The following is a 24,637-nucleotide window of genomic DNA, read 5'->3' as shown; positions in this document are numbered from 1 at the left end:
GTCTGCAATAAGTGCTTGGTTTATATCTGAGCCACCCTACTTAGAGGTTCAAAGGTCTGGTTCATCTCACCCAGAACTATGGGTTGGCTGGGGCCCCTCTGATTTCTGGCACAATCCAGTCCTCTTTTGGGAGAAAGAACACACCTTGTTGCCTATCCTAATAAAAATTGCATCCCAAGACTTACTCCCTCCTCCCTTTCTGGGCTCCAGCAGCTGCAAGCCTCCAAGAAAGGAGAGGCCCCTGAGCTGGGCTATTTTAGTATCTGGGGTGGGTATCTGCAGGGCTAAGGTTACCATGGTATGCTAAGGACTGTAGGGACAGGACTATATAACCCCAGAAGAGCTGCTCCAAGCAGATTCCCTGCCTTTTCCAGCTGGAGCTGCCTTGCCCCCGGGAGATCTAAGACATGGTAAGTGAGATCCCCAGCTGCAGCCCAAACCCGTTAGGTCAAGGTAGCCTCACCCTTCAAAAAAAAGAGGTTGGTGCTTCTCAGTCCAACTACAGGTAAGATGTGAATCCTCTCTCAACACCAGGATGGGGCCAGAGGATAGAGTGTTGGGCTGAAGGACTCAGTCAAGGATAGGATGCTTGGATGGTCATCCATGGGGAGGGGAGACTAGACCTGCTCAAAGTCTGTTCATCCCTTTCTGTACTCCATCTCTCTAAAGACCCCCGACCAGTGAGATGACTGCACTCTCATTCTCTAAGTGAGAATTCGAGGTTCAGACAGAGTCCAGGAGTGGATTAAGCTAGCAGATATGAGTGCCAAATTTGCAGGCCAAGTGTCCTGAGAAGGGCACTTGTTAGACAGGATGAGGAGACCCGGATGCTATAGCTGGGACATAAGAGATGTAGCCACAATAAGCCCCCTTAGCCAAGATGTGCCAAAAAAAAAAAAAAGTTACTTTAGACAAAGGGACGCAAAAGACTCTGAATCTGACTAGGCATGGTGGGATATGCCCATAATTTCAACTGCTTTCAAGACTGAGGGGGTAGGATCACTGGAGCCCAGGAGTTCAAGACCAGCCTGAGCAACATAAGTGAGACCCAGTCTCAAAAGGAAAAAGAAAAAAAAAAAAAAAAGGGAGGAGGAGCAGCTGGGTGTGGTCTTTAATCCCAGCACTCAGAAGGGGTAATTAGGTACCTCTCCCTGAGTTCAAGGAAAGTCAAGGTCTATAGAATGAATTCCAGGGCTAATTAGTGAGACCATGTCTATTTATTTTTTTTCTTGTGGTTTTTTGAGACAGGTTTTCTCAGTGTAACAGTTCTGGCTGTTCTGGAACTCACTTTATAGACCAGGCTGGCCTCAAACTCACTTCAACCTGCCTGCCTCTGCCTTCCAAGTGCTGGGATTAGCCCACACCTGGCTGTGAGACCATGTCTTTTTGTTTGTTTGTTTTGTTTTTTGATTTTTGTTTTTCAAGACAGGGTTTCACTATGGGTTTGGAGGCTGTCCTGGAACTAGACCAGGCTGGTCTCAACCTCACAGAGATCCACATGCCTCTGCCTTCCGAGTGCTGGGACTAAAGAGACCATGTCTTAATAGAAAAGAGACAGAGAGAGAGAGAGAGACAGAGACAGACAGAGAGAGACAGAGAGAGAGAGACAGACAGACAGACAGACAGACAGAGAGAAACAGAGACAGACAGAGAGACAGACAGAGAGGGAGAGAGAGATAGAGAGAGAGAGACAGAGACAGAGAGGGAGAGAGAGACAGACAGACAGACAGAGAGAGACAGAGAGAAACAGAGACAGACAGAGAGGGAGAGTGGGATGTAAGTCAGTGGACTGGTAGAGACAGACAGACAGACAGACAGACAGAGAGGGAGAGTGGGATGTAAGTCAGTGGACTGGTAGAGACAGACAGACAGACAGACAGACAGACAGACAGAGGGAGAGTGGGGATGTAAGTCAGTGGACTGGTAGTGCTTGCCTAGCATGCACAAGCAACCAGAGAAAACGAGGTGTGCCAGTGTAAGCCTGGAGGTAGAGATGGGGCAAGAGATCAGAAGATCAAGGTCACCCTCAGCTGAGTAGCAAGTCTGGGGCTCTATGAGACCCTGTCTTCAACGACAACAATCCGCTTTACTCCCCGGAGGAGGGAGGCACAGGAACTGCCTGTGCATGCTCCTTCCCAACCTTTACCCTCACAGGCACCCAAGAAGGCCAAGAGAAGGGCAGCAGCAGAAGGCAGCTCCAATGTCTTCTCCATGTTTGACCAGACTCAGATCCAGGAGTTCAAGGAGGTGAGTGTGAGGAAAGCCCCCCTCCCCCGAAAGTGCACCTGTTGAGGGGAGGAGGAGGGTTTAGAATTCCTCCCCGCCTCGTGAAGGGTGGAGGGGTCAGCTGGAAAGAACGAGAATCTGATCTGCCTGGGGAAGTAAGGCTGAAGCTGTGGGCCCATTCCTGGCTTCATCTGTCCCCACCCTTCCCCCACAGGCTTTCACTGTCATTGACCAGAACCGGGATGGCATTATTGACAAGGAGGATCTCCGGGACACCTTTGCAGCCATGGGTGAGCCCCATACTCCCATCCATAAACAGTGAGAGCTGTGAAAGCTGGGGGAGCCAGCGGCTTCGGGCTTCAATCTGCCCACATGAAAAGTGAATGAGTTGGTATATGTTCATGGGAAACACAGCTCTGGTCCCCAGCACCCAAACCCCTGCTGCTCACCCTGTTCAGGCCGTCTCAATGTGAAGAACGAGGAACTCGATGCCATGATGAAGGAAGCCAGTGGGCCCATCAACTTCACCGTGTTCCTGACCATGTTTGGGGAAAAGCTTAAGGGTGAGTGAAAGGTTCTCTGCCCAAGGCCCTCGCTGCTTCTTCCCAGCCCTTCAGGGGCGTGCTGGACTTATGTGTCCTCTGACCCTTCAGGTGCAGACCCTGAGGACGTGATCACTGGAGCCTTCAAGGTCCTGGACCCAGAGGGGAAGGGCACCATCAAGAAGCAGTTGTGAGTGTCCCCTCCTTAAGCTCTCGTGTAAGGGTTCGAGGTTGGCAGAATGAGTGAGCAATAAGGACTGAGTGACAGGGTTACATTTTCACAGCAAGTAGGGGGAGAAACTTGAGACAGGAGGCCACAGCATTTGGGAGATGAGCCAGACTGAAAGGAGCCACCCTGGGTTTCAGGGAAGAATGGGGGGTTGGTGGCAGCGGGAATGAAATGAGAGAGGACAGGACTCATGAACCCAATCTCACATCCCCAAATGTCACCTTCTCAGCCTGGAGGAGTTGCTTACCACACAGTGTGACAGATTTTCCCAGGAGGAGGTGAGTTGGGGAGGGTCTGGGAAGGGAAAGGACTCGGGCAGTGGGAGTCCGAGGACCGATCCTAGACATACTCCTTTACCTTCCCACAGATCAAGAACATGTGGGCAGCCTTCCCTCCAGATGTGGGCGGCAACGTAGACTACAAGAACATCTGCTATGTCATCACACACGGTGACGCTAAGGACCAGGAATAGGGGACCCAAGATCTCAGAAGACCTAGATAGGCATCTAGCCTCCCCAACTCTCACCCGACCACCCGACCCCCAATAAAACTCAACTGGTCTTTGTTTCTTATTGGTGGCAACTTCAGTATGTTTATGCGCGAACTCAGGCGGGAGGCTGAAGCACCGCCCAGCAAGACAGGAATCGCTAACAATGGAATGACTAGTGGCCAGGAGACCGGTAGCTGGCAGCTCCAATTCCTGCTGGGAAGAAGACTCGGGAGGCTCGGGGTGGTGTTGGGGAAGCAGTTTTTATTAGATGGAGAACTTAGAGGAATAGGGTATTCTAAGGGGAACCCGTCATCAGGAGTTGGAGGGTGGCCCTTCAGAACAGCTAGAAAGGTGGAGTGGAGGGAGGCAACGAACTTCCGGATTGGAGCAACTTGTTTCAAGTGCAAGGGCAGGCCTACCCTCTGGGTCTCAGGATTTGGCGCTGGGCAGTCTAAAGGCGGGATGGGACTGGAGATTGGCGGAGAGCGCCTAACCCAGGTTAGGTGGCGCTGAGGATCTCACAGAGAATCTGACTGCTCGCCCTGAGCCTGGCTCTGCTGCATCTGAGCTTGCATCTTCTCCAGCATTTCTTGCATGCGGCGCAGCTGTGCGGAGCAAGATTGCAAGCAGTGGGACCGGGAAAGGCCCGAATGGGATCTAGGGAGCGGCTTAGAGGGAAAGAGATGTGCTTGCTCACCTCTTCGTCTTTCTCGCGAATCAACTTCTCAGTGTCAGCCAGAGGCAGCATGGGCAGCGGGATCTCTGTGGCACTCTGCCGGGAAAGCTTGCTAGAAACGGGGCGGGAAGGGGGGGAGAACAGGAACGGGGTCTGAAGTTATGGGTCTAGCCATGGGGCAAATCCTGGGTGTAGGAGGTGGGGCCTGAAGTTACTGACGGAGTGGGAGAGGCTTAGTGGGATTAAGCCTGGTAGCAGGACCAATCAGGAAGGCTTGCCCAAAGGGTGACGCCATGGAAGCGCTAAAGTAGCCCTGCTCTCACCTGCGGCTGGCTCGATCCCGGGCCCCAGGTCGAGCCAGACTCTGTAGGCAGCGAGCCCGATAGCCCTCGTAGAGCAGATCGTGGGTCACCTCTTTCAAGTCCTGAAGGTGGGTCTGTACCAGCATCCGCCTCAGGTTCAGGAAATCGCAGTGATGTGGGTTCTCCACTAGAGGGCGAACCAGGTAGCTTTCCACCAAACTCCACCCTTAGGATCTGCCCTCTGGGAGTACCTCGCGGTTGCAGCCCGAGGGACCGCCCCCACCACCACCCCCACCTCCCGGACTTCTAGGAACTCCCGGACTAGACCCCACCTCCGGTTTCACCTACGGACACAGACTGAGCTCCTTGCAGCTCTCAACGCAGGCCTGGCCTTACCCTCCACGGTACCCCAGGAGTAGCGGCGTCCCCTCACTGGTCGGGTTCCGCCGTCCCTCACCACTTCACAAGAACCAACGACAGCGAAAGGAATGCTTCCCTACCGGGCAAGAGTCGCGAGTCACGTTGGCCCTCCTGGGCATAAACCTCTTTCTCAAAGCTTTCACTTTCTGCCTCCCTGCCCTTTCCACTTCCACTGGCCACACCTTCATCTCTTCATTCTGCCTCTTGAATTCTTCATCCTCGTCAGAGTCACATTCTGGGAACTGGTAGATGTTGATCTCCTCCTCCTTCAACTGGTCCCGGATCTCAGAGCGGAGAGAGGGAGAAACTGAGGTGTGACCAGCCGACATTGCATGGCCAGAGACGGTGAGGGACAGAGATACTGGGTAGTCAAAGAGGAAGGAAGATGGTGAGAGGCGGCCACACAAGTGACCAAAGCCAAATCCTCTGAGACACGGTGGGGAGAAATTCACAAGTCAGGACAGACGTAAAACTACCCTGAAGTGGAACAAGAGAAAGCTCTCTAAAGACAGCGGGCAGGGAGTTAACTATCACAGTACCAAAAAGATTCCAGGAGTTGAGATGGCCACCCCCCTTTCCTCAGACTGTCCCTAGCCAAGCCTCTAGTTCCAGGGCTGTATTCTGTTCAGAGCTGTTAGGGACATGGCTACTTGTGACGGGTTCATACACCCCTAAACTCCCCTTCCCTAGTTTAGCCTAATAGCTCCTGCTCTAAAAAGGCCACCCCAAGATCAGAAAATCACAGCTTTCGTTTCCACTTAGTGCTAAAGGTCAGGTCTCACCCTACCTTCTGCTTGAGGACCTGAGTTTCCCTAGGCATCAGGGCGTCTGCTTTGCCAATGACTGGGATAACATTGACCTTTTCGTGCACTGCCCGGAGGAAAGCCACGTCCAGGGGCCGAAGCCTGCAGCAGGGTTGATGAGACTCAGCTCCAGAGCGCAGAGGGTTACCCAGCCTCCCCAGTCACTGGACCCCCAGGTGCCCTCCAGACCCTCTGCCAAAAGGTGAGATGAAGTAGAGGCAGCAGTGGACTCTGGAGTCCTGGATGTTCTTCCTGTTGAGGCCGCTCTCATCCCTGAGGTATTGCTCAAATTGCTCCTCAATGAATCGGACCACAGGGAGCCAGCTGGCGTGTGGAGAGAAGATGCAGAGTCAAAGATCACAGGGCAGGGAACAGAATAAAGCTAGCCAGGCCTTTGGGGTGGAAAGTAATTTCTTTACTTCCAACCAAAGTCATCAGGGGCAACTGGCAAGGGCTTGGATTAGACTTCCAGAGTGAAGTGGTTCCACACCTATAACCCCAGCACTCAGGAAGCTGAGGCAGGAGGACTGCCACATTTGGGGCCAGCATGACCTACATAATGAGTTCCAGGCCAGCCTAGGCTAATGTGACACCATCCCCAAAAAGCTGGGGGGAGGGGACCACTGAACCAGTCATGGCGTATGTCCTTAACCCTGGAAGGAGGACTTCGAGTCTGAGGTCAGTCTGGGCTACATAGTGAATTTGAGGCCCCTGAGCTACAGAAAGAACCCTTTTCTCAAAAGAAAAAAACACTGGACCCTTTGGGCCAGATTGTGTGCAGAAACAGGTGCCTCCTTTTAGGTCATGGAGCCATGACAAACTAGTCCACAGCTGACCCCAGGTCTTCCATAGTGGAAGAGAAGCTTAGCTCTTATCTGTCTCCCACCTCACCAGTCTGAGCAGTCCACGGAGTCCCCAAAGCCAGGTGTGTCCACTAAGGTCAGCTTCACCTTGATCCCTCCTTCCTCGATCTCCACACCCCGGCGCTCAATGGTCAGAGTTTGTGTGGTGCGAGCTGTGGATACAGAGAAGCCGGCTGTGAAGGGCTCTGAAGGGGCTCAGTTCCCAGCGCGGCAGCTGCATCCCTCCCGCCCCCCCCCCCCCGCGGGCCCCTGCATCCCCAATGAGTATTTCACGGGAGGAAATAGTCTCAGAGAAAACTAGTGACCATCCAAGTCCCCAGACAGAAAGAAAAAGCGCGATGATACAGGAAGAGAGAAGACCAGACCAGCGGTGGGAGTGGGGAGCCTGCAGGGGTGGAGGTGTGGGCAGATCTTACCACTGGCATCTGGCACCTGCCGATCTTCGTAGAGGTTGGTGAGGAACAAGCTGTTGATGAGGGTGGATTTCCCGAGGCCTGACTCCCCTGTGAACGGGACAGACCTACTAGTCAGATGGGAAGGCGGCCAGGATCCCCGGAGTACATCCCTATCCCCTACCCGTCTCTTTCCAAAACCCACGGACCTGCCACCATGAGTGTGAAGTCAAATCCCTTCTTGACAGACTTGCGGTGCAGCTGGTTGGGGAGGGCAGCGAAACCCACATATTCTTTGTCCTGTGGGTACAAAAGAAGATAGTAAGAGGCTCCTGAACATAGCAAGGAGTGCCCAGGTACCACCTAAGCCCCAAAGCTAGGAACGTCAGCCTACTCTGGGTTGATTTTGTTTTGGGGACCCTCAAGGGAGAGGACTGGGCCCCAGTTGCCTAGATTCCTGGGCCCAAGAACTCACCATGGCTGTGCTGGTCGTCGCTGCACCTGGTGTTGCTCCCCACTTCCTCTGGTGGGGCAGGAAGTTGAATGCATCAGACAAGACTGGGGGTGGGGTGGGGATGGGGGGGCAGTGCAGGAAGCTGAACTGCTCAGAGACGTGAGAAACCCATGCTACATTCTCTTTCTTTTAATTCAAAGATTTTCTTTTTAATTATTTGGGGAGCAGGGATATGTGCATGTGAGTGGAGGCCAGAGTCACCGGCCTGGACCTGGAGTCACAGCTGCTTGTGAACTACCTGACATAGATAAAGACCGTGCATTCAGGTCCCCTGTCAGAGCAGTGCATGCTCTCAATGGGTGGGCCACCTCTACAGCCCTAATGCATCTTTTTCCTTATCTCTATATGTATGCATATACATAGAAATAGAGATAGATATAGATACGTGTGTGTGAACACACACACACACACACACCTTCAGCCCTTTCATTTTCCACATGTCTTTATGCCAGGCCTCACTTCAATGTGGCCCCATCATCATGGTGAGAGATGAGGTATAAACAGAACAAAGGGAAGCAAGATGTTCTCCTCAGCAGATCTGGTAAGGGATTAGCAAGATGATCTGGAAAAAACAAAAAAGTTCCCAGGGTACTTCTGAACAACCAAATAGAAGGGGCCAACAGATTCCCAGCTCGGCACTAGACTCCTCTTGATGGCTGTTAGTGCTGGATTGAACTCAAGCCTCCGGTGCTGCCAAGCCCGATTCCCACTACAGTCCCAGCTCCCTGGATTTGGGATATTTTGAGACAGAGTCTTGCCATCTATCCAGGCTGGCTTTGAGTTTTCCCGGTTACTACCTTGACATCCTAAGTGTCAGGATACAGGCCTGTTCCACTGGGCTTCTGCACCTCAATTGCAGTTATTCCGTTTTATTTTTGAGATGGGGTCTCATGTAGACCAGGCTAGCCTCAAACTCACTTTGTATTCTAGGACAACCTTCAGCTATTGATCCACCTTGCCTCTGGCTGTCTAATGCTGGGGAATACAGGTGCGTACCACCACACCTGGCATCTGGTAACAACCATCAGAAAGACTTTCAAAATGCAGGCCCAGGAACTGCTGGCACTGACCCTTCAAGAGTTCCCCAGTGGCCGGGCGTTGGTGGTGCACGCCTTTAATCTCAGCACTCGGGAGGCAGAGGCAGGCAAATCTCTGTGAGTTCGAGACCAGGCTGGACTACCAAGCGAGTTCCAGGACAGCCTCCAAAGCCACAGAGAAACCCTGTCTCGAAAAACCAAAAAAAAAAAAAAAAAAAAAAAAAAAAAAAGAGTTCCCCAGTGGCATCAGAATGCAGTCTGCACTCTGGCCTGGGGCAAAGTTTGTCCCCTTTGCCTGATCACCTGCCTCTCTTCTTCAAGCATCTGTAATTATCTTGGGAAATTGGGTTCTCATTCCTTTTAAAAATATTTTCTTTAAATACATTTTTTTTTTGGTTTTACGAGACAGGGTTTCTCTGTATTGTTTTGGAGGCTGTCGGTCCAGCCTGGCCTGGAACTCACAGAGATCCACCTGCCTCTGCCTCCCGAGTGCTGGGATTAAAGGCGTGTGCCACCACCGCCCGGCATCTAAATACATTTTTATTAAAATATATTTTTATTTAATTTTTTTCCACGACAGGGCTTCTCAGTGTAGCCCTGGCTGTCCTAGAACTCGCTCTTATTCAAGCCACCACGCCAGGCAAACACCCTACGAACCCTAACATTTTCTTTTTCTTCACCATGTGAACAGTTCTTCAATGAAATCTTCCCCAGTTGTTTCTATTTTAAACTTCCTAGCGCCTTTCCCATCCTCCACCCCCACCCCCAGTGCCCTGTCTGTATCTGATGCCTTGGCTGAACTTCAGGAAAAGAACTATCTTCCTAATTTCTGCATTCTACATGCTTCATAACACTTGATTTGTTAGGTGCATGTGCACACAAGAAAAGAATAAATGGGGCTCAGGGCTGCTCTCCAGGGGCCGGGTTCAACTCCAACATCTACATGGCAGCTCATAACTGTCTAATAACTCCTGTTCGAGGGGATCCTACACCCTCACACAGACATACATGCAAGCAAAAACACCAGTGCATGTAAAATAAAAATAAAGTTAAGGCCGGGCGTTGGTGGCGCACGCCTGTAATCCCAGCACTCGGGAGGCAGAGGCAGATGGATCTCTGTGAGTTCGAGACCAGCCTGGACTACCAAGCGAGTTCCAGGACAGCCTCCAAAGCCACAGAGAAACCCTGTCTCGAAAAACCAAAACCAAACAAACAAACAAAAAAGAATATTTTGTTTGTGGCTGGGCGTTGATGGCGCACGCCTGTAATCCCAGCACTCGTTAGGCAGAGGCAGGTGGATCTCTGTGAGTTTGAGACCAAGCTAGGTCTACCGAGCGAGTTCCAGGACAGCCTCCAAAACAATACAGAGAAACCCTGTCTCCAAAAACCAAAAAAAAGAAAGAAAAAAAGAATATTTGTGTGGTGTGTGTGTGTGTATACTACATGTATATGGGTGCACCTGGAGGCCAGAAGGCATCCTATCCCTTGGAGCTGTAGTGACAGACAGTTATGAGGTGTCCCTTGAGCCCATAAAAATAATTAAACCATAGAAAAAAAATCTTGGCACAGTGCACACTTTTAATCCTAACACTCAGTAGGGAAAGGGGTGCTTGCTGCACACCACTGGCGACACGAGTTCAACTCCTGCGACCCACAAAAATTCGGATGGAGAGAGCCAACTCCATGGGGTTGTCCTTTGATCTCCAGCATGCCTTGGCACGACCTCTCTATCTCATCACACTCACACACACACACACACACACCAGTAAAGTAACAAAAATAAAACTCTTGATATTCAACTCACCCCAGTCAGAATGGCTATCATCCAGAAAACATGACAACAAATTCTGGGGAAAATGTGGGAAAAGGAGGGCCTTATCCATTCTTGTGAAGAGTGTGAACTGTTACTAATACTATGGAAATCAATGGAGATGTTTATCTAAACTAAAAATAGGGCCTGGAGACTTGGTCCCGTGGTTAAGAGCATTTGCTGCTCTAACAGAGGACCCGGGTTCAATTCCCAGCACCCCTGGTGACTCACAACCATTACCAATGTGATTATAGGGAATTCAGACTTCTAAGTACCAGGTATACCACAGGGGAAATACTCACATAAATAAAAACAATAAAGTTTTTGAAAGTAGCAGGGTGCAGTAACCCACGCCTTTACGAGTACCATTAGGGAGGCAGAGGCAGGTAGGTCTTTGTGGATTGTAGATTAGCCTGGTTTACATACCGAGCTTCAGGCCAGGCAGGATTACATACACTCTATGCCTTACAACAACCTTGTCTCCAAAGCAAATCCAAAACAAAGAAAATTCTAGACCTACCATATGAGCCAGCTGTACCATTCTGGCTGCACACTCAGAAGATGTAATCTAGCCACAGGGACACTTGCTCATCCCATGAATATCTTTTCACAACAGTCAGGAAATGAAATCACACAGTGAGTGGACGGTGAAGTGTGGTGCTTAGACACAGTGGGGTTTCATTCCGCTCTAAAGAAAATGTAATTATGAAGACGTCAGGAAAGTGGAATGGAACTGGAAAACATTTCGTTAGACGAGGCAGGCCAGGCTTAGAAAGACAAACACCCTGTGCTCTCTCATATGCAGATCTTAGCTTCTAATTGTTAAATGTGTATGTTTGGATGAATGAATATGTGGGTAAAGGCCAGCAGGGTAGGAAGGGGTCCATGAGATGGGGGAAGAGGCTTTAAGAGAGGAGCCAGGGTCTGGAGAGGTGGTGTACGTCTTTAATCCCAGCACTCAGGACGAGACTGACCTGGTCTACAGAGCAAGTTCTAGGACACCTAGGGCTACACAGAGAAACCCTGTCTCAACAAACAAAAACATCATTAGGAAACCTGTCATTTCATATGCTAATTAAAATTTGTATATGAATTAGAAACTTTTAGTCTTTTTTTTTTTTTTTTTTTTTTTGGTTTTTCGAGACAGGATTTCTCTGTGGCTTTGGAGGCTGTCCTGGAACTAACTCTTGTAGATCAGGCTGGCCTCGAACTCACAGAGATCCGCCTGCCTCTGCCTCCCAAGTGCTGGGAAACTTTTAGTCTTACATCTCTGCATTAATATAGCATCAGTTTAATACATATTCTTCTAGATTTTCTTCTTTGCCTATACACAGGTATTTATGTGTATTTTTAAGTTTTGGTTTTTGTTGTTGTTTTTTTCTTGTTTGTCTTTGTTGTTTTGTTTTGTTTTGTTTTTCCGAGATAGGGTTTCTCTGTGTAGTTTTGGAGCCTATTCTGGCACTCAATCTGTAGACCAAACTGGCCTCGAACTCACAGAGATCCACCTGCCTCTGCCTCCCAAGTGCTGGGATTAAAGGCATGCGCCACCAATGCCCGGCTTTTATTTATTTATTTATTTATTTATTTATTTATTTATTTATTTGGTTGGCTGTTTTGTTTTTTGAGACAGGGTCCTATCATATATCCCTGGCTGGCCTGGAGCTTGCCCTGTATACATCAGGCTGATCTCGAACTCAGAGCTCTCCCTCCTGCTGTGTCTTAAAGGTGAGGCCTGCCAGGACTATCTTATTTCTTTTAACATTTTTATTTATTGTGGGGGTGTGTGTATGTCATACTGAAAGTATGGAGGTCAAGAGGCAACGTGCCACAATCAGCTCTCTGCTGCCACCCTGTGAGAGTCCCAGGGATCAAATTCAGGTTGTCAGATTTGGTGGCAAGTACCTTTACCCTCCGACTCATCTTGCTGCCCCCAGAGATGCTTTTTAAGGTGAAGTTTTCTTTATTGCTGAAGGGCCCAGGCCCTCACCCAGTCCCCTGCTTTAGCAGCCATGACAGGCTGCAGAAAAGACCCAGCCAAACAAAGGATGTGCTGAGCCCCCCCACCCCTCCTCCTTGCCCAAATTACTGGGAATTAACTGCCAGATGTCCTCCATGTGGTAAGGAACCAATCAGAAGTTAGCTGGCAGGCTTTGGATGTACTTTACTGATAATAGTGGAATGCAGTAGGTAGCAATGGCCCTCGGATGGCCTCCAGGCATAGCAACCTTTCTGCAGCTGCAGCTGACCAATCAACTCAGGACAGGTTCCCCCATGCCAGAGTTGCACCAATCCCTGAGACTGTTACTATGCAACTAGCAGACCCCTAGATACCCCCTTGCTTTACCTCCAATATATGCCCTACCCCACTGCTGCTTGGGGTGCCTCCTACTCTATGTCGGATGACATAGAATCAACTTTTTTTTTTTTTTTTGGTTTTTACGAGACAGGGTTTCTCTGTATTTTTTCAGAGGCTATCGGTCCAGCCCGGCCTCGAACTCACAGAGATCCGCCTGCCTCTGCCTCCCGAGTGCTGGGATTAAAGGCGTGCGCCACCACCGCCTGGCTAGAATCAACTTTTAATACTAATTTTTCATATTATTTTGCTGGCTTCAACATCAAGTACTAATGTTATGATTTGTGGACTTTGATTCCAGAGTTAAGTATTTTCATCCCAATGTAAAGGAAATTATAATCAGCCCACACATCTAGACTGGTAGCATATCCATTAGTTTCCTTCAATACTAACATATATAGCTTCACAGTAGCATGTATTAAGTGTTCAGCAGTATCAACTGCCAAACCAGTGTCAGTGGATAGTACAGTCAGTCTTAAAGAGGCAGCATCCCACTAAAAGAAAGTTGCACCAATTTTGCTCAGTTTTAGCCAAGTGAACCCACAGTCAATTATAAATGGAACTACTTTAAGCTGATAGAAGAAAAATGACAAAGCCTAATATCAAGTTAGTGTTTGAAGTTATTTCAACTTGGAAAGTTTAAATGTTGAAACTAGGTTATCAAGATACAGGTTAAAATTTTAGGTAAAAAAATGGTCAAATAACTAAAACATCAAAGTATACACTGATAATATCATGTATCCATCCATTGAACAGTATTGTAATGATCAGATATTTTAGTCACATAGTTCAAGTCAAGTTTACAAATCATCAGACAATCAGTTCGGTTAATTCAGCAACTCTTACCCTGGTGACCTCTTACATGTGCACGTGTTTGCGTGCTTGTGGTGCACTGGCCTGTGGAAGCCAGCGATAACGATGGACGGTCTTCTTCAGGGACTCTGTTTTATTTTATGTGCATTGCTGTTCTGCCTTCGTGTATGTCCGTGTGAGGGCATTGGATCCTCTGGAACTAGAGTTACAGACAGTTGTGACCTGCTGTGGTGAGTGGTGGGTATTGAACCTGGATCCTTTGGAAGAATGCTGAGCCACCTTTCCAGTCCCTTCCTTGATCTTTCTTACCTTAGTCTTTGAGACATTGTTTCTCACTGCAGCTGGAGATTACTGTTTTGATTAGGCTGGCTGGTCAGTAAGCCCCCAACATCCAACAGTTGCCTGACTTTCCTACCAGCACTTAGGTTACAGATCTGCCACCACTCCTGGCTTTTATGTGGTTGTGGGGATCTTAACTCCGGTCTTAATGTTTGAGCAGCAGGCACTTTACCCACAAAACCATCTCCACAGTCCTAGGATAACATTTTGAAATTTATTTTTCAAAGCTTTGACCACAACCAATTTCAAATCTGTCTTTATAGTTTGGGGATTCAACCAAATTGGCTCAGGTTTTGTGATGGTGCACACCTTTAATTCCAGCACTCAGGAGTCAGAGGCAGACAGGTCTCTATGAGCTCAAGGCCAGCCTGGTCTACAGAGAGTGCCAGAACAACCAGAACTGTTACACAGAGAAACCCTGTCTCAAACAACTAAACAAACAAAAAGTCCTAATAGGTGCAGCAATGCACACCTGTAATTTCAGCTCCTAAATCCACAGATATAGAATAAGATCTACAGCTCTGTTCAAGGCCAGCCTGACACAGCAATTATGAGATCACTTTTTCTCCACCCCAAGTCCATGTGTTTGACAAGGTCTCAATTTAATGTTGAGGCTGGTCTTTTTTTTTTTTTTTTTTTTTTGGTTTTTCGAGACAGGGTTTCTCTGTGGCTTTGGAGGCTGTCCTGGAACCCGCTCTGTAGACCAGGCTGGCCTCGAACTCATAGAGATCTGCCTGCCTCTGCCTCCCGAGTGTTGGGATTAAAGGCGTGCGCCACCAACGCCCGGCTGAGGCTGGTCTTGAACTCACTTTGTAGCCCAAACTTGCCTCAGCCCCCCCCCCCACATGCTCAAATTACAGAGTAAGCCACCACACCCAGTACTATGGTTTTGGGTCGGTGGGGTTGTTTGTTTTGTTTCTACTTTGAGACAGGGTCTTACTCTATAATCTTATCTGGCCTGGAATTCCATGTGTAGACTAGGCTGGCCTGAGACTCATAGAGATCCACTTGCTTCTGCCTCCCAAATCCTGGGATTAAGGACACACCTTGCTTTTTATTTTTGTTTTTGGAGTATTAATGAAGCTGGTCTTGAACTCTCAGTCTCCGTGCTTCACTCAGCTCAATTCTGGGACATGATTTCAGTCCTGAAGATTTTAATCTTTCAGGATTTCCTGTTGTTCTTGCAATGCACAGGAGGCAAACATCCTATCACTAACTACATCTGTGGCAGAATTCCTGCCTGGCGCCAGAGTGTTAACAAGTAGCCTTAATCTCCACTGGGCTACACCTGCCTCCTGAGCGCTAACACCTAGCCTTAACCCATCCTATGTTGAGCAGATACCTTTTGCCCCCCTATGTGAACCTCGTTTGGGATTTTCCCAAGGATACAAAGCCTATATAAATTTGGTTCTGGAAACTGGGGAAACTGTGGTACCTCATGAAGGGAGACTTTGCACTTGGCATTGTCTTTTTAGAAGGCCCATTCAAGTTGTTCTGGGCATGTGGTAATCAACTGACTGAAGTGTTAATACTGAGAAAAATAAGAGTCCCGGGGAGTAGGGGAAAATGCTTCAGTCCACTGAGGTTGAACACCCCCTGCAGCCTCAAAAAGCTAAGTTCATCCTTGAAGTGCCTGTGTTTTCTTTCCAAGGACCCGAGTGAACCCAACACCCACGACACCAGCTCCAAGACATACATCCTCACCCTGTCTTGTGGGATTTCAACAACTAAGATGATAGGATCATGCTTACTTACATCTTTCGGACCAGAGTAGAAAATCCACAAATTCAGGCACCAGAACTAAGCAGATTCATTCCCACACGTTAAAATTCCTGTGGTCTCTTACATTATGTTTTAAACATTAAAAGTATTAATTTGTGCTGGGGGTGGTGGCACACCTTTAGCCTCATCACTCAGGAGGCAGAGGCAGGTGGGTCTCTGTCAATTCGAGGCCAGACTGGTCTTGAAAGTGAGTTCCAGGACAGCCAGGGTTCTGTTACACAGAGAAACCCTGTCACTAAAAAAACTACTGATCAAGTTCCAGGACAGGCTCCAAACTACAGAGAAACCTTGTCTCAAAACAAACAAACAAACAAATTAATTTGTTTATTGATAGACTGCTTAGCCCAGGATGGCCTCAAATTTGGAATTTTCTGGCCCTAAGCCCCTGGAGAACTGCAGGATGGTGAGGTAGAGAGTGAGGTCAAAATTAGCATATGAAAGAAACCAGCTGGCAGAAAGGAAAACTGAAAATACCCAAACCAGCATGTCTGACAAAGCAGAGCACAGAGCCTGCACCATAAAGTGTGTCCTACAGAGGACCTCTAATAAACTGTCTCTGTCTCTACCTCTAATCTATGTGTCCCCATCCAATTCCTTAAAAAAAAGGAACTTGGAAATTTTACACATGTATATAACAAAGTAAAACTATAGAAATCTGTCCAATTTCTTGTGCTGGGACTTAGAAGTCCTATGATAGCCACTGTACTAAGATACCTACCAATAACAGTTGTAGCTACACACACCACCACCACCCTTATGTTGTCTTGCATAGGACCATTTAAGTGTCTCTCTTACAGTTTTCTATGCCTCCCCACACTCTTACTCTATAGAATCCATCCCAGGGCCTCCAGCACATTCATCATGTGCTCTATCACTGAGCGATATAAAAAGTCTGTGTGTGTATGTGTGTGTGTGTGTGTGTGTGCTTGCTTGCACACGCTGATTTCCCAATTCTGTTGTTAAGTCTAGATGGCCATCTCTTTCTGGGGAACTTTTTCTCCTGCTGCTGAATGCTGAGATTACAGGTAAGCCACTGTCTGGGCATTTATGATTGCCAAGGATTTGAACCCTGGTCATCATGCTTGTGTAGCTCCTCCCCAGCCCCAATTCTCTTTTTATTTTATTTATTTGGTTTTTTGAGACAGGCTTTCTCTAACAGTAACTCTAGCTGTCCTCGAATTCCCTCTGTAGACCAGGCTGACCTTGAACTCACAGAGGTACACCTGCCTCTGCCTCCCAAACACTGGGATTAAAGGTGTATACCACCATGGCCTGACTCTATTATTTTCTAAATGTGTTTTTTGTTTGTTAGATTGTCTTCCCTGCTTTTCGAGACTAGCCTGGTTGGCCTGGATGCTGATAGTTTCTGAAGAAATCTAACAGACACTATGTAGGTCAGGCTGGTTTTGCACTCACAGAAATCTGCCTGCCTTTATGTTTGAGTGCTGGGATTAAAGACACTGATGAATCAGCTTGCCTCCATTTTAGGCTTGAAAGCCATCTTAAAGAAAAGACAACCTAGGTTTATTTCTGTTTATGATTAAATCTGTTTCTCAAGGATTAGGCCATTTTTAACTACAAATGGTACTGTATTGCCTGTTCCAGAAAAAAAGCAACTATGTATTTGTTTCAAGTTATAACCATCTTGCAACTCTACTTGTTTTAAAAGGTATTATAACCACCTGTTGTTATGACTACTTTACTAGTTCTGCTTCTGTAACCCGTCTATTTGCCTGCCAAATTCCCATTTGGAAACCCCCTACTCTGGAGCTATTAAAACCTTACCTTCCCAGTCCAATGCTGATCTCTTGAAACCTGCCTGAGGGGATGGCAGCTCACCTACATGAATAAAAAAGCTTGCTCTAAAAAAGCAATAAAAAAGCTTGGCCAGGATAATTTGGGTCGGTGGTCTTTCTCTCTCATCTTTGGGATTACCAACACCAAGAATATTTTAGTTTTTTTAAGTTGGAATTTCTTAAATTTGGAGTAATGGAGGATGCATTGCATGGAGGTCTGAAGACAACTCACGCTCTCCTTCCACTACGTGGGTTTCCTGGATAGAACTCAAGATTATCAAACTTGGTGACAATCACCTTTACCCCCCGAGCCGTCCATTGGCACCGATTCTCCACGTCTAATGATTTGTATGCTTTTCTTTAAAACCGGCAGCACTCAAGGGACAGATAATGCATACTGTAACTTTACCTCAAACTTCTGCTTTAATATAAGATGCTAATACATACTAAAAACCCCGTTATGCCTCTCTTTTTGTGGCAGGACCGAAGACTCTAGGCCTACAACACAAAGTCCTGGGATGGCTTCTAGGTCCCTTGAAACATGGCCCCACCAAGATGGGGGCAGGGTTTGATTTTTCAGTCTCTGCCTGGGCTTGGCCTTTGCAAAGCTGGCAGCTTTTGTTTCTCTACCTTTGTCTCCGCCTTTGGTCCTTTGTCCTGCCTCCCGCCTGTTTCTCTCCAAGCTCTAGGCATCTTAGGGCCTCTGACTCCTCCGCTTGGGTGACTCCAAGCCTCTTATCTGTTTCTACATCTCTTTGTCTCTGGTACCCAGTCTCTAGCTCCTGCCTCTGTCTCTCCGACAGTGTCCTGACTCGTGACTTTTAGGCTAGGACCCGGCAGGCTCCAGCTCGGCTTGGGTGTCAAGCCCCCGCCCAGCCCCCACTCCGAGCTGGGCTTTGTTTCCCCCGCCTCAGCGCCCGCCCCGCCCGCTCGCCCGCCGGGTCTCCGTAGCCCTTTGTCTGCCAGTCTCTCCACCCCATCCCGGGGCTCCTTTCCCCGTTGTCCCGAGCGGGCAGCGGGCCCCACCGCGCCAGTTAGACGAGCCGGGGAGGCACGCCACTAACGCCGCAGGGCACCGCTACAGTCGTCCGCGCCGCCACCGCCGCCGTGCCCCGGCTCCTCCGGGTCCTAGAGCGGTTCGCTGTGGCCCGTGCTTCCGCTTCCCGCCCCGCCCCGCGGCGCCCGGGACGTGGGCCGAGCCCCCTCCCGGCGTGGCGCGGTGCTCGCACCGAAGCCGCTGGCTGCAGGTCCCCGCTGCGCCGCGGGGAAGGGAACGGCGGGTGCCCGCGGAGTCGCCGTAGCCGCGCCCCGGTCGTGGGCCGACGGTGCAGCGCGCGATCGAACCCCGGGGCGCCGAGCTCCGCGGACTGGGAGCGGCTGAGAGCTGTCGGCACAGGTGGGGGCGGCGGGCGCCGCACGGACAGGTAATGGCTTTTTGGGGACCCGGAAAAGTCGGACTTGGGCGAGGGGGCGCGGGAGCAAAATCCGAGGGCAAGAGCCAGCGTTTCTGAGCACCTACTGTGTGCCAGGCCGAGGGGCCGGCATTCTCCACAGCGGTCTCCCCTCCCTTGTGGGCCTTACTCATCCTTAGTGTCTTGGCTCTAATGCAGGCCTCTGGGCTCAATTGTGATAACCTCTCCTGCCCTTTCCACCGCAGCATGCCTTCTGCAGCTATTCTGGTGTAAATCCAGCCCTAATCCTGGCTCCCTTCTCAAAACCTTCCTCATCGTCCTTATTTCTATTAATTAAAAGCCTTAGTGAGCCTAGTGTTAACTACAAATCTTACTTACTCAGACTAGTCACGATATTCTTTTCCAAATAACCCTATTCCTTTCCATAGTTTTCTTTTTCTTCTTATCTATCGTCTGTCTCTCTTGTGACAACAGAGTTGTTAGGAACCCACAGTTACAGTTGTTGCTACTTTGTCTTTTTTCTTCTGCCACCCAGAGTATCTGTAGGGAAGTAAGAACATACAGGGTCATTGAAATTACAAGGAACAGAATAGAGCCAGTGGTAGTGACACCTACATGTAATCCCAGGAGGTTGGAGAATTCACAGCCATCCTGGGCAGTATAGTAAGAATGTTTGAAAAACTGAAGGAGAAAAACAAAAGAGATTCAATAGAAAGACCACACACAAGGTTTTCAATAGAGATATTGTTATTTAATACAGACTTGGGTACACCAGAATTAGATACTTGGCTATTCTGTAACTTTTGAACCTTTTTTGTTTTTTGTTTTTTGTTTTTTTTTTGGTTTTTATGAGACAGGGTTTCTCTGTATTGTTTTCGAGGCTGTCGGTCCAGCCTAGCCTCGAACTCACAGAGATCCACCTGCCTCTGCCTCCCGAGTGCTGGGATTAAAGGCTTGCGCCACCACCGCCCGGCAACTTTTGAACCTTAAGAAAATTACTTTAGCTGGGAGTGGTGGCACACGCAATTAGTTCCAGTACTTGGGGGGCAGAGGCAGAAGCAGGAGATCTGAGTTCGAGGCCAGCCTAGTCCTCAAAGTGAGTTCTAGTACATCCAGGGTTACAAAGAGAAACCCTGTCTGGGGCAGAAAAAAGCTGGGTGGTGGTGGCCAGTGCTTTAATACACTCAGGAGGCAGAGGCAGGTAAATCAAGACCAGCCTGGTCTACATAGTTCCAGGACAGCCTTGTAAAGTCTTACAAAACAAACAAACAAAAAAAAAAAAAGAAGGAAAAGAAAAAACTAATGTTGTGGAGTAGTTGTTTTTGGTTTTTCGAGACAGGGTTTCTCTGTGGCTTTGGAGGCTGTCCTAGAACTCGCTCTGTAGACCAGGCTGGCCTCGAACTCACAGAGATCCGCCTGCCTCTGCCTCCCAAGTGCTGGGATTAAAGGCATGCACCACCAATGCCCGGCATGGAGTAGTTGTTTAATTAGGTAAAGATGTGCTACATTCACTCATGCATTTGTTTAATTATGTAAAGATGTATTGCTTTGCCTGCCTAAGTCACCCTAAAAAGATGAAATGCCAGCAGGTAGGCGCAGAGGGATAGGTGGGGCTGGATGGCAGATAGAATGAGGAGAGACACCCCCTCCCCCACCCCCACCAGCCAGCTAAGACGTGGAGTAGGACATGCAGAAAGAAAGGTAAAAAGCCCCAAGGCAAAATGTAGATGAAGAGAAATAGGTTAATTTAAGTTATAAGAGCTAGTGGGACAAGCTTCCATGCCATGATTTGGGAACAGGTTGGAAGCTAAAGAGAAAGCCTGCTAGAAAGAAAAAAAGGGGGGGGGGAAAGAAAGAAAAAGAAAATTACTTTTACTTTAGTTCTCTTTGTTTCCATGAGTAAAAGAAAGAGGATAGTATTAGTAATAGGATTTTGAGGGTCCCATATTGTTTAGTTTAGTGATTGTTGATTAAAAACATAGTAAGCCAGGATGGTGGTGCTTACCTGTAATCCCAGCACTTGGCAGGCTGAGAATGGTGTTTGGTTTGAAACAAGTTCTTACTATGTAGCCTTCTTGGCTGGCCTTGAAGTCAGATCCACTTGCCTCTGCCTCCCCAGTGCTGTGGTTAAAAGCATGTGCCACCATGCCCGGCAGGATCGAAAGTTTAAGGCCAGCCTGGGCAAGTTATCTAAACCTGTCTCAAAACAAAAAGAGCTAGGGATGCAGCATGGTGGAACTTATAATTATTGAGAGGCAGATAATTTGTGTTCCCTAAGCTCCATGGAGAGGGGAAAAAATCAGGAGCTAATGCATTGTTAAGTCTTCCAGGGGAGTTAACATTAGAGGTAGAGGCATTGAGTGTCACTCCAGAAGCACTGGAAGAAAAAAAAAACGAGGTTGAGCCAAAGGGTGAGATGTCTAACTCTGTTTCCTCTGCCCAGTTCTAGGGAGTGAGAACATGGAGGCCTCTGCGGTGGATGAGTTTGAGCATAGTCCACAGGAGGAGGATGGCTTAGAGTTCAAGGAAGAGGAACAGTTAGCCCCAGGCCATGAAGTAGGACATGCTCCTCTCAAATCTGAAGCCATTCAGAACTGGGAAGACTTATGGGTTCACCAAGAGGGACTTGGAAAGCGGCAGCCTCGAGACCCAGCCCTCCGGGTCCTGGGAGAACCCCGCTGGGGACAGGCTAGTAATGACCGAGCTGCGGTGTGTGGCGAGTGTGGCAAGAGCTTCCGGCAGATGTCAGATTTGGTGAAACACCAGCGGACTCACACGGGGGAGAAGCCCTACAAGTGTGGGGTCTGTGGCAAGGGCTTTGGGGACAGCTCAGCCCGAATCAAACACCAACGAACTCACTCTGGTGAGAAGCCCTATAGAGTCCGGCCACCAGCCTCAGGTCCTCCCAAGATGCCTCGGTCTCGGATTCCTGCTGGTGAGCGCCCCACTATCTGTGGCGAGTGTGGCAAAAGCTTCCGGCAGAGCTCTGACCTGGTGAAGCACCAGCGGACTCACACGGGGGAGAAGCCCTACAAGTGTGGGGTCTGTGGCAAGGGCTTCGGGGACAGCTCTGCCCGAATAAAGCACCAGCGGACACACAGAGGAGAGCAGCTGCCCCGGCCGGTGGTTCCCCGACGGCAGCCATCTCAGGCAGCTCCAACAGCTCCACAAAGACCCAAGGCCCAGGACAAGCCATATATCTGCACTGACTGTGGCAAAAGGTTTGTGCTAAGCTGCAGCCTCCTGAGCCACCAACGTAGTCACCTAGGACCCAAACCCTTCGCTTGTGATGTGTGTGGAAAGGAGTTTGCCCGGGGCTCTGACCTGGTAAAGCACCTGCGGGTACATACAGGTGAGAAGCCCTACCTGTGCCCTGAGTGTGGCAAGGGCTTTGCCGATAGCTCTGCCCGGGTGAAGCACCTCCGCACCCACAGTGGCCAGAGACCTCATGCCTGCCCGGAGTGTAACCGCACCTTTAGTCTCAGCTCGACTCTTCTTCGCCACCGCCTTACCCATGTGGAGCCCCAGGACGTCGGTTTCTCAGCCTACCCCATAGCTCCCCTCATCCCCAGCCCCCCACCTCCTCTTGGCACTAGCCCCTCACTGACCCCTCGAAGCCCTTCACATTCCAGTGATGGGCCCTTTGGTCTGCCTGGTTTAGAACCAGAGCCTGTGGGCCCACAGGCTGGGGAGCCACCCCCGCCATTGGCAGGTGACAAGCCTCACAAGTGTCCTGAGTGTGGCAAAGGCTTCCGCCGAAGCTCAGATCTGGTCAAACACCATCGTGTGCATACAGGGGAGAAACCCTACCTCTGTCCTGAATGTGGCAAGGGTTTTGCTGACAGTTCCGCCCGAGTCAAGCACCTCCGAACCCATCAGGGAGAGCGCACCAGACCACCACCACCATCTACTCTCCTGCGGCCACATAACCCACCCGGTCCTGTTCCCATAGTCCCTCAGTCTCGAGTGCGGGGCCAGCCCTCTGGACCCAGCCAGCTTCACGTGTGTGGTTTCTGCGGGAAGGAGTTCCCCCGGAGCTCAGATCTAGTCAAACACAGGCGCACACATACGGGGGAGAAGCCATACAAATGTGCAGAGTGCGGCAAGGGCTTCAGCGACAGCTCTGCACGAATCAAGCACCAGCGTGGTCACCTGGTCTTAAGGCCCTTTGGGATAGGGGATGGTCAGTCAAGGCCCCTCCAGGAGGGGTCACCAGCTGGAATGGAGTGATGGGCAGTCCAGGGAGGATAGAGGCCCAGGGTACCAGGGCGGGGGTATTTGCTGCTGAAGGCAGAGAAAGGCCCGGGAAATGGTGGGAGGGATGAGAAGGATGAGAATCGATAGAAACAGACTGAAGACCATGATGTTCGTGCTCAGGAAACTCTACGTGTTGGGACCTTGCCAGTGTGAGCTGTATCACAGGTTCTAGAACAGTGCCTAGCACAGACTAGGTACTTCCTACTTGTAAAATCAGTCAGCTGGACGCGGCTCTAAAATCCTCTGCCTCTTGTTAAGAACTTCCCTCAGCTGGGCACAGTAGTGTACAACCTTTAATTCCAGCACTCAGGAGGCAAAAGGCAGACAGATCTCGAATTTGTTGCTCTACATAGAGAGTTCTAGGTCAGCCAGGACTACATGGTAAAGATAAATAAATAAATAAATAAATACCAAAAAAAAAAAAAACCTTAACCCTCCCAACCTCTGGCAGGGAGAACAGGGATTGTTTGAATTTAAGGTGTCAAAACAAGGCAGGGCCATTTTGGCCACCCCGAGGGGGAAGTATTGCTGTGATATAGGCAGTTTTCACCTCTGCCTGTGGATCATTGAACATGGTTTTATCCAGGAAGGGCCCTTGCCACCCTGACATTAGGACCCTAGTGAAGTAGAACCGAGCTACCAGAGCTAATCGGGGTACAAGACCTAGGTCATCGTGGACATTGATGCAAAGACCAGCTTTCTGAGAAGCAGGGCCAGTGTAGGCCAGAGAAGCTCCCAGTCTCCACAGCCAAGTGTCTGTCTCTTTACTAATAAATGGTCCCTTGTCTGAGGTTTGGTGTGTGGGCGTGTGTATGTGTGTACATGGATAAATACAAACCCCAGCAAGGGTTGAAGTTGGAATAGAGGCACTGTTGTAGGCAGAGCCCTCAGCCATGGTGAACTTATATGAGTCCCTTGCCTTAAGTCCATTAAATAGAAGATTGTCTTAGATGTTTTAGCTGCTTTCACTGGGGGCAGGTGTCATGGCTCATGTCTGTAATCCCAGAATTTAGGAGGATCACTGGGATCTAGGACAGCCTGGACTATGTAGTGAGATCCAGACCCAAAGAAAATCAGTCTTCAGGTCTGTCTGCTGATTTCCTAAGCTAAGGGCTGGTTGTTCACAAGAACTACGCTACAAACTGGAGCATGACCTTGAAAAATATGAAATGCCAAGGAGGGAAGTGAGGGGACTCGAGAAGCTGGAGGTCAGTGAGCCTGGCAGAATATTGCCAAACTGCCCACGACATGTTCAGAAAATCTGGATGCTAATTTACCAACAAGGTGGGAAGACCCACCTCAGGCCTCTAGGCGGTCCATTATTTCCCCAGCGCCAGAGCTTCCTCTACAGCAGGAAGCAAGTTCCTGTCTTGTCCTGAGTAAATTGTCAATAGGGAAAGAAGCTGGCCTTATTCATTAGCTCCATTCATTTTAGCTGGCAAGTTCCTGCCAGACAGGGTAACTCAGCTCATTGTCAGGCCCAGTCATAGACAGTCTCCCACCATCTTAGCCATCTGACTGGCTTCCCCAGAAATTAATTACTCCCGACTTGCGAAGTTAGATGCATACTTAAAACCCTGG

General features: G+C 49.3%; 3 protein-coding genes across 5 annotated transcripts; 2 read left to right on the top strand and 1 right to left on the bottom strand.

Annotated features, from left to right (window-relative positions):
- The first annotated feature begins 258 nt into the window (after positions 1-258).
- On the top strand, positions 259-3,569 carry Mylpf (myosin light chain, phosphorylatable, fast skeletal muscle). Its single transcript, XM_005064370.4, has 7 exons — positions 259-410; positions 2,155-2,247; positions 2,441-2,516; positions 2,685-2,789; positions 2,880-2,958; positions 3,227-3,275; positions 3,365-3,569. The coding sequence occupies exons 1-7, from the start codon at positions 408-410 to the stop codon at positions 3,467-3,469; spliced, it is 510 nt and encodes a 169-aa protein (XP_005064427.1). The 5' UTR covers positions 259-407; the 3' UTR covers positions 3,470-3,569.
- A 159-nt stretch (positions 3,570-3,728) lies between these two features.
- Septin1 (septin 1) lies at positions 3,729-10,982 on the bottom strand. 3 transcript variants are annotated; one of them, XM_005064369.4, is made up of 13 exons: positions 10,825-10,982; positions 7,873-8,019; positions 7,419-7,466; positions 7,153-7,243; positions 6,968-7,054; positions 6,580-6,703; positions 5,878-6,012; positions 5,673-5,790; positions 5,068-5,169; positions 4,862-4,961; positions 4,487-4,652; positions 4,185-4,275; positions 3,729-4,092 (listed from the first exon to the last, which is right to left on the bottom strand). In XM_005064369.4, the coding sequence occupies exons 2-13, from the start codon at positions 7,894-7,896 to the stop codon at positions 4,006-4,008; spliced, it is 1,173 nt and encodes a 390-aa protein (XP_005064426.2). In that variant the 5' UTR covers positions 7,897-8,019; positions 10,825-10,982; the 3' UTR covers positions 3,729-4,005. The 3 variants fall into 3 exon arrangements, with proteins under 3 accessions (XP_005064426.2, XP_040609955.1, XP_040609958.1); XM_040754021.1 differs by lacking the exon at positions 7,419-7,466 and having other exon boundaries at positions 10,825-10,966; XM_040754024.1 differs by lacking the exons at positions 7,419-7,466; positions 7,873-8,019; positions 10,825-10,982 and adding an exon at positions 7,338-7,358.
- Positions 10,983-18,001: 7,019 nt separating this feature from the next.
- Positions 18,002-23,846, top strand: Znf48 (zinc finger protein 48). Its single transcript, XM_013116823.3, has 2 exons — positions 18,002-18,811; positions 21,243-23,846. Exon 2 carries the CDS (start codon positions 21,260-21,262, stop codon positions 23,027-23,029), a length of 1,770 nt encoding a protein of 589 aa, XP_012972277.1. The 5' UTR covers positions 18,002-18,811; positions 21,243-21,259; the 3' UTR covers positions 23,030-23,846.
- The last annotated feature ends 791 nt before the right edge of the window (positions 23,847-24,637 follow it).

This window comes from Mesocricetus auratus, unplaced genomic scaffold, assembly GCF_017639785.1.
Source record: "Mesocricetus auratus isolate SY011 unplaced genomic scaffold, BCM_Maur_2.0 Super-Scaffold_4256, whole genome shotgun sequence".
NCBI classification, from domain to species: domain Eukaryota; kingdom Metazoa; phylum Chordata; class Mammalia; order Rodentia; family Cricetidae; genus Mesocricetus; species Mesocricetus auratus.
This window is presented reverse-complemented; position numbering and strand designations above follow the sequence as displayed.

Coding starts and splice junctions, on each gene's coding strand:
- Mylpf (XM_005064370.4), top strand. Junction 2,248..2,440: donor AGATCCAGGAGTTCAAGGAG/GTGAGTGTGAGG, acceptor CTTCCCCCACAG/GCTTTCACTGTCATTGACCA. Junction 2,790..2,879: donor GTTTGGGGAAAAGCTTAAGG/GTGAGTGAAAGG, acceptor CTGACCCTTCAG/GTGCAGACCCTGAGGACGTG.
- Septin1 (XM_005064369.4), bottom strand. CDS start 7,896: ATGTGGAAAATGAAAGGGCTGAAG. Junction 6,704..6,967: donor GCAGGTGCCAGATGCCAGTG/GTAAGATCTGCC, acceptor CTGTATCCACAG/CTCGCACCACACAAACTCTG. Junction 5,791..5,877: donor ATCTCACCTTTTGGCAGAGG/GTCTGGAGGGCA, acceptor ACCCTGCTGCAG/GCTTCGGCCCCTGGACGTGG.
- Znf48 (XM_013116823.3), top strand. CDS start 21,260: ATGGAGGCCTCTGCGGTGGATGAGTTTGAGCATAGTCCACAGGAGGAG.